This window comes from Oryctolagus cuniculus, chromosome 19, assembly GCF_051225735.1.
Source record: "Oryctolagus cuniculus isolate XC-2025 breed Fujian yellow rabbit chromosome 19, ASM5122573v1, whole genome shotgun sequence".
NCBI lineage: Eukaryota > Metazoa > Chordata > Mammalia > Lagomorpha > Leporidae > Oryctolagus > Oryctolagus cuniculus.
The window spans coordinates 62,317,902-62,333,652 of NC_142885.1; the positions used below are offsets into that span (position 1 = coordinate 62,317,902).

At 43.1% G+C, this 15,751-nt stretch overlaps 1 protein-coding gene across 5 annotated transcripts in view; it reads left to right on the forward strand.

Annotated features, from left to right (window-relative positions):
* GSPT1 (G1 to S phase transition 1) overlaps nucleotides 1–14,551 on the forward strand; it is a 33,720-nt gene extending 19,169 nt beyond the window's left edge. For all 5 annotated transcript variants that reach the window (XM_089321672.1, XM_089321673.1, XM_002711756.6 and 2 more), the window contains exons 9-15: nucleotides 66–206; nucleotides 1,801–1,894; nucleotides 2,405–2,485; nucleotides 5,772–5,945; nucleotides 7,243–7,332; nucleotides 7,486–7,654; nucleotides 9,822–14,551. In XM_089321672.1, coding sequence (XP_089177798.1) covers nucleotides 66–206; nucleotides 1,801–1,894; nucleotides 2,405–2,485; nucleotides 5,772–5,945; nucleotides 7,243–7,332; nucleotides 7,486–7,654; nucleotides 9,822–9,874 — 802 coding nt within the window. In that variant the 3' untranslated portion in view covers nucleotides 9,875–14,551. The remainder of the gene's footprint in view (nucleotides 1–65; nucleotides 207–1,800; nucleotides 1,895–2,404; nucleotides 2,486–5,771; nucleotides 5,946–7,242; nucleotides 7,333–7,485; nucleotides 7,655–9,821) is intronic.
* The last annotated feature ends 1,200 nt before the right edge of the window (nucleotides 14,552–15,751 follow it).

Here is a 15,751-nt window from a genome sequence, read left to right on the forward strand (position 1 = left end):
GTTTACTGAAGAAACTAGAGTTATCTGGTTTACATTATAATTGAGTTATTTATAAATATTCATAGATATGAAGAATGTAAAGAGAAACTAGTGCCATTTTTGAAAAAAGTTGGCTTCAATCCCAAAAAGGACATTCACTTTATGCCCTGCTCAGGACTGACTGGAGCAAATCTCAAAGAGCAATCAGATTTCTGTCCTTGGTACATGTAAGTATCTTTTGTTTTCTTCAATCTTAGTAAATACTATAACATTGGCCTTAAAATACCAAGACCTGGACCCCCCCCCCCTTTTTTTTTTTTTTTTAAGATTTATTTATTCGAAAGTCATAGTTACACAGAAGGAGAGGCAGAGAGAGAGAGGTCGGTCTTCCATCCACTGGTTCACTCTCCAGTTGACCACAACAGCTGGAGCTGCACTGATCTGAAGCCTGGAGCTTCCTCCCAGTCTTCCCACACGGTTGCAGGGGCCCAAGGACTTGGGCCATTTTCCACTGCTTTCCCAGGCCATAGCAGAGAGCTGGATCGAAGTGGAGCAGCCAAGACTCGAACTGGTGCCCATATGGGATGCCGGTACTGCAGGTGGTGGCTTTACCTGCTATACCACAGCACTGGCCCCATTGACCTATTTTTCATTGGTCTATCTGTGTGTTACTGAGTCAGGGTTCTTTATATACTGGATACAAGTCCCTTACTGGATACATTATGAGCAAATATTTTTTCACTTTATTTATGGGATCCTTTCAAGTACAAAAGATTTTTATTACGATGAAGTCCATTTTTTTTTCCTTTTGTTGATTATTCTTTTAATGTCATACCTGAGAAAGCATTTCTGCATCCAGGATCACAGAAATGTACCCTTGTATTTTTTTCTTCTAAGTGTTACAGGTTTAGCTTTTAGTTATTTTTTTTTTTATTTAATAAAGATTTATTTATTTGAAAGGCAGAGGGGCAGAGGCAGAGAGAGAGAAGTCTTCTCTCCCCTGGTTCACGCTCCAAATGGCTGCAATGGCCAGAGCTGGGCCAGTCCAGAACCAGGAGCTGCTTCCAAGGCTCCCACACGGGTGCAGGGGTGCGAGTGCTGGGCGGTGTTCAGCTGCTTTTCCCAGGCCATTAGCAGGGAGCTGGATCGGAAGTGGAGCAGCCGGTACCCAAACCGGCACCCATATGGGATGCCAGCCTGTAGGCAGAGGCTTAGCCTGCTATGCCACAGTGCCGGCCCCATTCCTTATGGAAAGAGAGACAGACAGAGAGGTCTTCCATCTGCTGGTTCACTCCCTAAATGGCCACAATGACCGGAGCTGGGCACATCTGAAGCTAGGAGCAAGGAGCTTCATCTGGGTCTCCCACACAGGTGCAGGGGTCCAGGGATTTGAGCCATCTTCCGCTGCTTTCCCAGGCACATTAGCAGGGAGCTGGATCAGGAATGGGGCAGCGGGACTTGAACAGGTGCCCACATAGAATGCTGCACTGCAGGCGGCATCTTTACATGCTATGCCATAGCGCTGGCCCTAGTCTGTTAAAATGAAGTATAATGCAGTCAGTTGATTACAGCATGTGGGCTATTTACTATAAAATACTTTTCTAAATCTTATTATAATTTTATGGGGAAATTGTAATCCTGCACTATTAGCTATTAGCTTACTGAGGAATAAATGTAATGAAACAGATGATAAATTGATTGAATAAGAAAAGTGTGTAAGTAGTATGAAAATATAGCTACTTTTGTTTAAAGTTATAGTCATTAATTTCATATTTTGATATTTATGTTGACTGTCTCTAATGGATATTATTATATTCTCAGTGGATTACCATTTATTCCATATCTGGATAATTTGCCAAACTTCAATAGATCAGTTGATGGACCAATCAGACTGCCGATTGTGGATAAGTACAAGGTACCCCAAATTTAAATAAATCAGGTTTTATGGGAGGTGAAATCATTGTTTGGTGTTTTGTTTCTAATTATGAAGCAGTTTTTTAACAATGTAACATAAATGGTTTCTTATGACTGATGTTAGTGATATAAATAGGGCATAATTATTCTGTAAGTTTATGTCAGCTATTTCCCAGTGATCGTTTCTTAGCGGCAGCTTTTCCCATTAAAGTTGGTAGGTATCAAAAAATACCGTGCTGATCTCAGTCACCATCAGCAGCCTGAGTGCTAGTTTTATAATAGCTTTACCAACACTGGATGTTAAATTCGTTAAAAAACAAACTTGATTATGGAGATGTTAGCTCCTCTGTGATTAAGATCCACCCTAACCGTCCTACCGCTTTGAGCTAATAATGCTCCTGTATGAGTGAGTTGTCCTGCAGATTTCGCATTGGGCTGTTGATCTGTTGAGGCTCAGCAGTGGAGGTCTGAAGCTCGATTTTACTTATTTATTTTTGCTTCATTTCAACAGGATATGGGCACTGTGGTCCTGGGAAAGCTGGAATCGGGATCTATTTGTAAAGGCCAGCAGCTAGTGATGATGCCGAACAAGGTAAGCCGTCGCAGTGCTCTTGTCCATTCAGATTTCTTAAATATTACCAAGGAGCCGGAGCTTTTCAAAGTGTAGGATTTTCCTTCAAAGAAACTTAACTTTTTAAAAAGTTAGGATGTATATTTTTAAAGAATTGTTTATTTTACTTGAAGGAGTTACAGAGAGGCAGAGAGAAAGAGGTCTTCCTTCATGCTCAGAAGTCGTCTTTGTGGATGACTCAAGACGGCTGCAAGACAATTCTGTAAAGGGGGAGTTTTTTAAATAAAGATTTATTTATTTATTTGAAAGTCAGAGTTACACAGAGAGAAAGAGTTCACTCCCCAATTGGCTACAAAGGCCAGAGCTGCGCCGATCCGAAGCCAGGAGCCAGGAGCTTCTTCCAGGTCTCCCATGCGGGTGCAGGGGCCCAAGGACTTGGGCCATCTTCCACTGCTTTCCCAGGCCATAGCAGAGAGCTGGATCGAAGTGGAGCAGCTGGGACTTGAACTACCGCCCATATGGGATGCCGGCACTGTAGGCGGCGGGTTTTCCCGCCATGCCACAGTGCCAGCCCCAGGTTTAGATTTTCTTAATGTGAGGTACAAGACTAGGCAGTTGTGTCTTCAGTATAGTGTCTGGGTGTGACTCCCAACTCTGGCCCCAGTTTTGGTTTCCTGTCAAGTCTGGGAGCTCTCTCTGCCTCATGAATAAATATTTTAAAAATCGTAATAATGGGTATGCAGCCTGTGGAATGGGAGAAAATATTTTCAGCTCATTTATGTGCATGTAATAAGGGTTTAATGTCCTGAATATACAAGTCAACAACAGATAAATAGCCAACCACACAATAGAGTGGAGAAAGAAGGGCGAGGGTTTGCTGCAGCAGGTAGGGTACTGTTTGGGACACATAGCACGTGTCAGAGTGCCAGGGTTTGGTTAGGTCCAAGCTCCACTCCCGATTCCAGCTTCCTGCCTGACGTGCACCCTGGAAGGCAGCAGGTAATGTCCCACGTAGTTGCATCTCTGCCACCTACAGGGGAGAGCTCGGTGCAGTTCTTGCCTCGTGGTTTCAGTCTAGTCCAGCCACAGCTGTTGCAAACATTTGAGGAGTGGGCCAGTACATGGAATATCTCTCTTTATCTACCTTTCAAATGAGTGAGTGAAAATTTAAAAAAAAAAATTAAAAATGGGCAAAGGAATGAAATAGACATTTCTTGAACAAGTACCTGTGGCAGGGCAGCATCTGACCCAGCAGTTAAGACACCTGTCAGGGCATTTGCATCCCTCATCAGAGTACTAAATTTGATATCCAGCTCTGGTTCCTGATATCATGTTCCTGCTGAAGCAGACACTTAGAGGTCGTGGTGATGCCTCAAGGAGTTGGGTTCCTGCCAACCTCATGGGAGGCCTGGATTGAGCTCCTAGCTCTCAGTTTTGGCCCTGCCCAGCTCCGGTAGCTGTGGGCATTGGAGAGCGAACAGCAGATTGGAAGCTCTTGTTCTGTCTGTCTCTCTACCTCTCAAATTAAAAAAAAAATAAAGAATGAAGTACAGTGGCCAATGCTGTGGTGTAGTAGGCTGGGCCTCCACCTGCTGTACTGGCAAACCATGCAGGCGCCAGTTCGTGTCCCAGATGCTTGTGTTCCGATCCAGCTGTGTGCTATGGCCTAGGAAGTCAATAGAAAATGGCCCAAGTGCTTGGGCCCCTGTGTCCCCATGGGAGACCCAGGAGAAGCTCCCGGCTTCGGATCGGCCCAGCTCTGGCCGTTGCAGCCATTTGGGGAGTGAAACTAGTGGACGGAATATCTTTCTCTCTGTCTCTCAAATGATTAAATAAATATTTTTAAAAACTTTAAGTACAAATGGTGACTATGCACATGAAAATCAGCATCATTAGGGAAGTGCGAATCAAAATTACAATGAAATAAATCTCTCACCCATCAGGGTGGCTGTTAGCCAAGAAAAGAGTAACCAGTTGTTCATGAGCATGTGGAGCCCCTGCACACTGTTGTTAACATAGAATTGTACAGCTGCTATGGCAAACAGTATAGTAGTTGTTCAAAAAAATTAAAAATAGGGACTGGCTTGTGGTGTAGTGAGTAAAGCCACTGCCTGCAACGTCTTCCTCTCGTGTGGAGCGGCAGTCCGGCTGCTCCTCTTCCGATCCAGCTCCCTGCTGGTGTGCCTGGGAGAGCAGCAGACGATGGCCCAAGGGCGCCTATGCTGGAGACCTGGAAGAAGCTCCTGGTTTTAGCCTGGCCCAGCTCTGGCTTTTGCGGCCATCTGAGGAGTGAACCAGCAGATGGAAGATCTCTGTCTCTCCCTGTCTCTCTGACTTTCAAATAAATCTTGAAGTCTTAAAATTTTTTTTAATTAAAACTAGAATTCCCACAAGGTCTAGCAATGCCTTTTCAGTGGGTATATGTGAAAGCAGTGAGGCCAGATTTTCAGGTATTTGTGTAACCATGTTTGTACCAGTGTTACTCACAGTACTGAAGCGTGAATGTCACCCATGTGTCCGCTGACAGATGAATGGATGTGTATACACATACGGTGGACACTTTTCTTACAGAGGAAATTTCGACACATTACACGTGGATGAACTTTGAGGACATTAAGTCAGTCACAAAAACACAAATTAGTACGTGATTCAGCTATATGAGAAAATTTCCAAAAGTTCGTTGAAACTGGAATTAAATTATTTTGGTGCAAAAAGCTTTCAAATCCATGTATGCTCCTATGATTAACCACGGTAAAATTCATATATAGAATTCTGGTTTTGCAAGATGAAGAGTTCAGAGTTACTGCTTTTTAATTTAAAAAGTTACTCTGATTTTATGAGAGAAAGAGATCTTCTATCTAAATCTAATGACTCACTCCCCAAATACCTGCAACAACCAGGGCTGGGGCCAACTCTTCCCCTGCTCACGTGCACCCCTGCCTGCTACTCCACGCTTCTGGTCTCTTCCCTGTTAACGTGCCTGGGAGGTAGTAGGTGATGGTGCAAGGACTTGGGGGAGGCCTGGATGGAGTTCCTGGCTCCTGGCTGTTGTGGGCATTTGGGGAGCTTGATGGAAGATAACCTCTCTCTTTCTCTCTGCCACTCTTTCAGGTAAACTAAACTTTTAAGAAAATTGGCCTGTGTACTTCTAGACACAGTCGCCATTAAACTCATGTCATACATGTGTAAGGAAGCTTTGTATTTGGCTAAGCAGCAGCTTCACAGAAATGTGACTTGTAATTCTTCTAGTCGTTTTGTGTTCGTACTGAATGTATCAGGAAATCTCCAATCTTGGTTTCTTTTTAAGCACAACGTGGAAGTTCTTGGAATACTTTCTGATGATGTAGAAACTGATTCTGTAGCCCCAGGTGAGAACCTGAAAATCAGACTCAAAGGAATTGAGGAAGAAGAGATTCTTCCAGGATTCATCCTTTGTGATCTTAATAATCTTTGCCATTCTGGACGCACATTTGATGCCCAGGTAAGCTAATTACTGTAGTTGTCTTAGGGGTCTTTAGTGTGTAAATGAAATTTAATGTTGATGCCTTTTGTCCTGAAAATTGCTGACGTGCCACTCAACCCATAGTAGTGTGTAGAGGGGTTTTGAAGTAGTATAAACGACTGACATGTCCCGAGCAAGATGTGTATCTCACGTGTAAATTTCTTTAAGATGGTACAGATACTTGCTGAGTAGGGTGTATCTTTGTAAGTATTTTTTTTCTCCTATTGATAAAAAGCCCATCTAATACTTTGTAATACATGATAGTAATATCATTAGTCATGCTTTACCTAAAGTGTCTTTTGCTTTGGCTTGAGCACAGTTGCCTTGGAAAATGATAATTTGTATGCTGCATTCAGAGAAAAGAACTTTCCAGGCAGGAAGTCACACATAGGTTTTCTGTGTAATTAGCAACTTCACATCTCTAGGAGAATGACAAAGTTAAGGGTTAGTATGGCTTACAGAATTTTTGAGTTCTGTGAAGTTAGATTTTCATGCCAGGTACATAAAGTTGTTTATGTTTATTGGACCTCAGGTATTGTGAAATGAATTGTAAAAAAAACTTGTGGTAAGTATTGTGAAAAAACCAGGATAAGTTCACATTTCCGTGGCTCGTGGGCAGTGATGAGCAGGATTCCTGGGATGCTGGAAAGGAGAGGCTTCTCAGAGGAGAAAGTGCCTGCTGGGCTTTCAGGCTGACTAGGACTTGTCAGGGTCGTTATCAGGGTGTAGGATGCCGACATTCATGCTGTGAGGTCAGGTCACTTGGTCCTTGCTGTGAACAAGATTGGTAAAACTGTCACTTCAGACACGTAAGTCACTTACATTGCTGTCCTGGGATTTGGAGGGATTCTAGTTCTTGTGATACTGTGTGGCACTTTGGACATTATTAAATTCTTTTTCAAACTAGTGATAAAGATAAGGACTTGAGGACAGGCTTTGTGGCACAGTAGTTAAGATGCCTCTTGGGATACCCACATCCCGTGTGGTAGTGCTGGGTTCAAATCCCTGCTCTGCTTCTGATCCAGCTTCCTGCTGATATGCTTCTGAGAGTCAGCAGGTGATGCATCCCACAGAGGAGGCCCAGATGGTGTTCTGGGCTCCTGGCTTCAGCGTGGCCCAGCCTGGCTGTTGTGGTCATTTGGAGAGTGAACCAGCAGATAAAAGATTGCTCTGTATCCCTCCCTGTGTTTTGCAGGCCCTCTCCCCCACCCCCCACCCCCATTGCTCTGCCTTTTAAGTCTTTTTTTTTATGAGGATGTTTTTGTTTGTTTGACAGATAGTGATTATAGAGCACAAATCCATCATCTGCCCAGGGTACAATGCGGTGCTGCATATTCATACCTGTATTGAGGAAGTCGAGATAACAGTGAGTTTACCACAGCTTGTTAATTTATATGTTTTAAGATTGTTTCATCTTGTTTCGGATTGCTAACAGTGATACAATTTTATTTACATCCTATTCTTAGAGATTCTTCTATTTGGCATTATTCTGATTTTCTCCTCCTGTTTTCTTGTGTAGGCCTTAATCTGCTTGGTAGACAAAAAGTCAGGAGAGAAAAGCAAGACTCGGCCCCGTTTTGTGAAACAAGATCAAGTGTGCATTGCCCGTCTTCGGACAGCAGGAACCATCTGCCTTGAGACCTTTAAGGACTTCCCTCAGATGGGTCGTTTTACCTTAAGAGATGAGGGTAAGAGCTTCTAAGCTGGTCTGTAGTAGTGCATCTGGGACACTGCATTTGTGCATCTGAGAACAGTGCAAGCTGGCACAGGCTCAGAAAACCTGGGCCCGTGTTCTGTAGCAGATGCTGAATGCATTGAACAGCAGGCAGAATTGACCACACATTTTAGCAGTAACGTGAAGAATCTTAATTTTGCTATTTTGTTAGTGATGGGTTTGGACAGCATTTTATTTACTAAGTATTTCTATGATAAAACACTTTATAATATGTGTAGAATACCTAATCTTTCAGAGGTATCATAATCATGTTATTTTGAATGCATCATTTCTGCCCACCTGAGCAATTGTTCCTAACTTGAGGTCATGAAATTCTTTGGTATGCAGACAGCGTGACTGTTAAAGGACATTACTTTAGGGGTTGTTACTATTTCTGACTTAAATAACTATTTTGAGACTGGAAAACTACATAAAACTTCATGGTTCATTTGAAATACCGGAATAGTCAGTCCATGTGCTAAGCCCTGGAGAGGAATCCAGCCCCTGAACTTTACTTCAGACAAAATAGAACTACAGTGTTCCTTTTGCTTTTTTTTTTTTTTTTTTTTTTTGGATAGGCAGAGTTAGAGAGACAGAAAGGTCTTCCTTCTGTTGGTTCACCCCACAAATGGCCGCTGTGGCCGGCGCTGTACTGATCCGAAGCCAGAAACCAGGTGCTTCTTCCTGGTCACGCATGTGGATGCAGGGGTCCAAGGACCTGGGCCATCCTCCACTGCCTTCCCAGGCCACAGCAGAGAGCTGGACTGGAAGAGGGGCAACCAGGACAGAACCGGCGCCCCAGCTGGGACTAGAACCCGGTGTGCTGGAGCTGCAGGCGAAGGATTAGCCAAGTGAGCCATGGTGCCTGCCCTTTTGCTTTGAAGTCCTTAAGTCTTCTTATTGATAGTGAAATTGTTGTTGCACTTATCCTGTTAATAAACAAAATAATTTTAGGTTACAATCAGAACCACATAAATTCAGACAAAAGAGATTAAGGTAGCAGGAATTTTTAACCCAGAATTGTTCTAAAAGAAAACTTGGGTTTTTCCCAAGACCCCGTGGGTTTTGCATCCCTTTCATTCTACAGGAGGACTACTGGAAGGATGCATTCACTGGCCGCCAGTAACGCTTTATCTTCCCAGCTGCTTAAGGACGGGGCGGGGGGGGGGTGGTATTTAGATGTACAGGTTGAGTAGCATACCCCACGTCTCAGATCCAAAACTTGTCAAGCGTCAATATGATGCACAAGAATATGTGCTCAACATTCTCAAAAACTAAACAGTTTCAAACACTTCTGATCCCAGGAATTCTGGGTAACGTATACTCACGTGTATATACACGTGTATACATGTGAAATTGAGCTGTGTTTTAACTGCAGCTCAGTGAATTTTAATATGTTTACAACCGTCACCACATTCTGATGTTAGAACACTTGAAGCATCTAAAAAGGGGCAGTGGGTTAACATGCGGCTTAGGACATCTGCAGCCCGTATCCCAGTGCCTCATTAAGTCCTGGTTGCTCCCGATCCAGCTTCCTGCTAATGTGCCTAGGAGGCAATCGATGATGGCTCAAGTAATTCGGTCCCTGCCACCCACATGGGAGTTGGGGATGGAGTTCCTGGCTTTGCTGTGGCCCAGCTGCAGCACTTGCAGGCATTTGGGGGAGAGAACCACTGGATGGAAGATGGCTCTCTCTCACTGTGCCTTTCAAATAAGTAAGAATGAATAAACATATTTGAAAAAAGAAAACCTATTAAGAAACATTAGACCCATTTACAGTTACCCCTTATTCTTGCCATGGCCCTAGGCAACCACTGATCGATTTTTCTATTTGCCATGGGTTTGTTTTTCACTAAAATTTCCATGAAACCATAAATATGGGGTCCTTTATCTCACTCTTAGCATGTTTTTGAGTGTCAGCCATCTTGTAGCATGTATTCTAATTCATTCCTTTTGCTGCACAGTAGAAAATCCTGTCTTTTATAGCTCCCCAAATAAGACCCTGATCGGAAATCATGGCTTTGGCAGTAAAGTCAGTAATCTACATTTCTTAAAAAAATCATTATTTAAAATAATAATACCTTACATAGATTTGCTGTTAATTACTGAAAGTTGTTTTGTTTTTAAAATTTCATTTCTAGGTAAGACCATTGCAATTGGAAAAGTTCTGAAACTGGTTCCAGAAAAAGACTAAGCATTTTTTGATGACCCTGCACAATACTGTGAGAAAAATTGACTGCAAAAGCCTACTTCACACCGCCTTCTCTTATTTTCTGCCCATTGATAAACCTCTCCCCATATTTTGCAAAGGAAAAATTCACAGCAAAAGTCCACATTATGTCAGCTTTCTCATATTGAGAGCTCTGCTATGCCACTGTTGAATTTCCCCCGAGATCCCCCTGCCCCCTTCAAACTTTGCTCCCTTGGGCAGATTTGGCAATAGCTTTGTAAGTGATGTGGACAGAATTGCCTATAATAATGAGAACCGACAGGAATTTTTTTATTTCTCATTTTCCCCTGAGGTATATTCAGTCCTTTTCCCCAGGCAGATCATTCTGAGTGCGTGTGTGTGTGTGTGTGCACATGTTACAAAGACAACTACCATGTTAATAAACTATTCAATTTGAAAACCCTTTTCGGTATTTGAATTGCTTTTGAATAATATTTTTTATCTGGATGTAACATTGTTGCATTGACTTTGTAACTTTCCCAAGTAACTGAAGACATTTTATTGCTCTGACTTTTCTAAATTCTCCCTTCCTACTACTTTGAGGCATTTACAAAAACAATGGTCAAGTTTGTATTAAAGGAAGAATTAGTTGCACCCCTTCTTTTGATGACCAGTGCATACGTAACAATTAAATACTTTATGCAGCTGTGACACTGCTTTACTGGGTTTATCAGTTATTTTCTGCCAATTTACATTTTAACTTGCTTTCCTAAACACAGTTGACATTGTTAAGAAAACAGTAAAGTTTAATGAAATTGTGCCCCTACAGAAAATTCCACCAACATTAAACTAGTGGGATTTACATAGAGCAAGCCTGCTGAGGCCTGGCAGAAATGCCGCTCTTAGTATTTATCAGAGCTGCATGCGTGTGTTCATGAAGCGTGTAACTGACAGGTGCCACTTCGGTAAGATGCTCAGTGTATTCTTACTGTCACTAACTGTAAAGGTTGGGTGAGCCTCGCTGATCAAAGCTGAATCTCAGTCCAGTGACTTAACGAAGACACACTGGGAGTGACGAGAATTCTGCACAGACTATAATTAGCAGTGAGAAGTAGACTCACGCACAGTATACAGTTTTTAATTCTCAATTATTTGAAATGGCTGAGTTTGCTTAAGGCTAACGGTGAAGTTTGCTAACTAACCGTGATGGAGTTGAGCCACAGTGAAGCGCTGTGGCGCTTTTTAGATCGAAAGCTTTCTGCCGTAGTTGTCATGACTCGGAAATCTTTCCTAAGAGTACACGGGGAAAGGAAGACACACTCGCTGAGCTTACTGGAAGCACCCTGATGTTTAGGATTGCCATGTACTGAAGACTTGGCCTCTTGTAGATTGTGATTTCTTGCTAAATAAGATTCTTTGTGTGTTTAATGACAGCTCGCGTCCCTGTAATCTTCTCCTCAGAAAAGCCTAGTCAGACTATATTCTAGTCATAAAATTTAATCCAATAGTCTGTAGTCTTCTTACTATGAATTCCGTTCATTTCATGAATGAGACCACATCTTACAGACAAAGCTGTCCTTCGGCTTCTTAAAACTCTACTAGTGCTAATAAATTGCATGAGATTTTCATTATGTCCACCAATCTCGGGGCTTTTATTTTTCTGGGAAGTAGGGGAGCTTTGGTCAGAACTTCATAATTCTTTTGTACTTCCATGTTGGTAAGAATAAATACTAGCAGTTACTTGAATTCTCATCTTTAAAAGTTCAAGTCATTGAAATGATTTCCAGATAGATTGCCCTTTTTAAACTGAACACATTTTTAGAATCCACTTATGTTTGCTATCAAAACATTTACAGTTAGAATATATGTGCATGTTGCCAAGACTAAGTAAAACCACCTGGAAGGGTCTACCTCTAAAAAACAGCATGACACGTATACAAATTTAATTATAAAAAAATTTCAGTGGATTTGTGCGCATTTGTGAAATGCCCCATGGGCTTTGAAATTAAAAAATACTTCCATTTAAATTTGATGCATTTTAACTCCGGTTACCCCCACCAGTCATTTGGATAGGAAATCAGCAGTGTGCGCAGATATTAGGCCTTTGAAACGCGATGCGAATTCCCATGCTGTCATTCTGCCTTCTGCAAGTGTGAACGTGTTGGCGTGGTTGACCGTGCAAAAATAGGTAGATAACTGGCTTCATAGTTAGAATTTACAAACTTAAACATGTCTTCCTGTCTTTAACATAAATATATTAGCCAGGATCCTCTCTGCATCCTTTCACATTAACAATATTTTTTATCAACTTTCATGTTAGATTATTTATAGGTCATTAAACTGAATTTTAAATATGTAAATGCTGTTTTATACCCTATTCCTACTGTGGGAGAAGGGAAAATTGAGCATTTGTTTTTAATTTGCAAAAAGAACTTACTCAGTGAAATTCTGTTAAAAATGAAACAATGAGGTGGGCTTGAATGTATGTTGCCGTGAAATTAAGTGACAAATAGTAGTGTTCTTGAAAAACCCGTGTATATTTCTTTGTTTTGAATTAAGATCTTGAAATGGGTGGTAACTGAATGTAAAGGCGTCATGGAGGTACAGGTTCACTAACGAGGTAATTCATAGTCGCCTGCTAATTACCTAACTACAAGAACTGCTTTCCCAGTGTGGGGCCTTGACCAGTTGAAGCACGCTGCAAGTATTCTGAGCCATACTTGCAACCAGACGGCGGTTGTACAACCCAAGAAAGAGTTGAACTCATGGTCAGAAACCGCTGCCATGTTGAGGAGGAGCACTGCCCATTACTCTGAGGTCCCGGATGACGTGACCACGCTGACACCTGTCCTCACTGGCATGGACTTGCTCGTGGACTGCTGCTTCACGGACAACGACTTCGTTGCTCTGGGTAGGGATTTAAGGTAGTCAAGGGACAAATGCGCAGTATTTATTACCGCTCCTTACATCGGGCAACTTTTAACCTTCAGAACACTTTTGTGAAGATTCTGGTTACAGAGCTGTAGCTTTGGTTGTAGAATGACTAACTGTTATATTCAGCATTGGCCTACTTTATCAGAACGGTGCCATTAATCCTCTCACAGACAAGTAAGGTAGATAGTAGTAAATTGGATTTGGCAGATGATTATCTGTCTCTAGGCTTCGATTTCCTCCAGCTACTTGTTCAGTGATTCTAACTGATGCCATTATACATTCATGGTCTCATTTTTTTCTTAAGAGATCTTGCCATGGCAGCAATTTGTTAACTACATTTACACAACTTGAGACACATTAGGCTTAAATTTATATTAGGCTTCAGAGTAAATGGAAGTGTTTTTATTTTCCAGTAGTAATTGGTGGATTCCATTTGAACCAATTACCTACCAGCATCAGATAGGGTAGATTTGGGTCAACTTTAGGTGGCTTAGGCCCCAGGCTGTTGATCTTCAGTATCCTAGAACTGAGAGAGTCTTCCTTCCCTTCCATACATACACTTCTCACACACCTCTAGTCTATGCTTCCCTGAAACAGTAACATGCTAGTTGGGTTGTTTAGGAAGTTGTTTTCTAAGGGCCTGGTGGTGTGGGTAAGAACTAAAACCTTTTATGTTCTTCAGTACAAGGGAAAAGGCAGAGAGGCACTTGGCCTGAGTAGGCAGAAAACGCTAGGATTTCTTTTTTCTTTTTTTTGACAGGCAGAGTGGACAGGGAGGGAGGGAGAGAGAGAGAGAGAAAGGTCTTCCTTTGCCGTTGGTTCACCCTCCAATGGCCACCACGGCCGGTGCACTGTGCCTATCCGAAGGCAGGAGCCAGGTGCTTCTCCTGGTCTCCCATGGGGTGCAGGGCCCAAGCACTTGGGCCATCCTCCACTGCACTCCCGGGCCAGAGCAGAGAGCTGGCCTGGAAGAGGGGCAACCGGGACAGAATCCGGCACCCCGACTGGGACTAGAACCCGGTGTGCCGGCGCCACAGGCAGAGGATTAGCCTAGTGAGCCACGGCACCGGCCGAAAACGCTAGGATTTCTTCAGCAGTCCTGAAATACTGATGGTCTTCTGCCTGGCCACACAAGCCACTGTGCGCTTTAAGACCGCCTGGAAATCTCAGGTCTGTGGACAGCACAGGCGGGATGGCCCTTCATGCTTCCTGAGGCTCCGCTCCACCAGTGCTTCACTGTCAGCCCAAGTCCATGCTACCTCCTGTCCTGCTGCCGGGGGACGTGTCTGCTGGCGCTGGCGCTCCTGCCCTCGCAGGTGACGGGCCTCACTTCAGGGCTTCCGCACGCAGTGGCTGAAGCAGGTCTACGGTGCAAGGACTCTTACCTGGGGCTCTCAGAAGTGTACACACTTAGCTAACTTGTTTCCTGCTTGTGCTAAAAGAAACGTGGCTCTCTCTTGAGGCCAGGACTTGGTGACTAGTTTTCATTAGACAGCAGGTTAATACCTAGATTTTTTTTTTTTTTATAGAAAGGATTAAAGGGAACCGATTAGGTTTGCTGAGTTTTTAAGCCTAATTCCAAAACATGGACGAGTACTCTAGGTAAGAAAGAAATCTTTCACTTAGATGATTTGTAGCTACCTACTGTGCCTGACTTGGTGCCTGTGTGAGGATTAAGCCCTTAGTCTGCCCTTGCAATTATTCAAATGACTGAAGTTTAAAAATTTTGCTTTTGTAATAATAAAAATTGTCATCTTCCATTTTGAAGGATTTGTCTGTCTGTTCATAAATCAACTGTGTTGTAATGCTCCATGCTGTTTTATGCACAGTCCTTTATTTTTTTTTTTTTAAGTTTTGGTAGAGCCAGAGAGAGAGATGTCTTCCATCCACTGGTTCATTTCCCAAATGACTGCAGCGGCCAGAGCTAGGTGGATCCGAAGCTGCTTCTGAGTCTCCCACGCAGGTGCAGGGGCCCCAGGACTTGGGCCCATGTTCTGCTGTTTCCCAGGCCATACAGAGAGCTGTATTGGAAGTGGAGCAGCCGGTACTTGAACTGGTGCCCATATGGGATGCCAGTGCTGCAGGCCAGGGCGTTAACCCACTACATCACAGTGCTGGCCCCAGACCTTTATTTTGTATAGAGTATTGGGACCATCTACTGGCATGTTTGGACCTAATTAAGCTCTGGCGCATAAAGAATGTATAACCCGGGTAACTGGCTGGCATGCACACTATTTGCAAGGCTCCTCTGTGGTATAGGTAACAGCCTTACAAAAACAGGAACACTACAGGAAGTTAGAGATGCTTAATCGGGTACTAGTCACTGTATATGGTTTTATGTGAGCAATGAAGCTGGGAAATGATGTTTCTCTCAGAACGGTGAGCCTCCATGTGCAGGACTCCAAATAAAGTCCAAGACCTAGTAGTACTTGCCCTCTATTGTACCAAGGGCAGTAATTAAATAATAGTGATTATAATATGACTGCCCATGTGCCTTAGTATAAGACTGCTGTTAAAGCAGAGGTTCATATTATCAGAGCTCTAAATCAATGGTTATGTGATACTCTCCAGTACTGAGCCACTTTGCACTCTTCAATGATTAGGCTTCCAACTCCATCAAACTTACGTTCTTTCTTGAAAGAACAACTTCCCTTTAATGTCTTTGGGCACCACGTGCAGGCACTGTGCTGCAACAGGCAGAAGACTGTCAATAGTTCTAACTTCCTGGCACGTGGAACCAGTTTCAGAGACACAGGCTAGCAGTGCACCCAAAGCAGAAAAGTAGCATCAACATCTTGGAGGTTGTAGTGCATAGTGAAGAAAGGAGCTGTATTTCCCAATCTAAAATGACCGATGAGGGTGCTGGTGTTGGGGGCAGTGGGTCAAGCCACTGCCTGCAGTGCCAGCATACCACTGAAATGCCAGTTCAAGTCCTGGCTGCTCCAGTTTCCATGCAGCTCCTTGCTA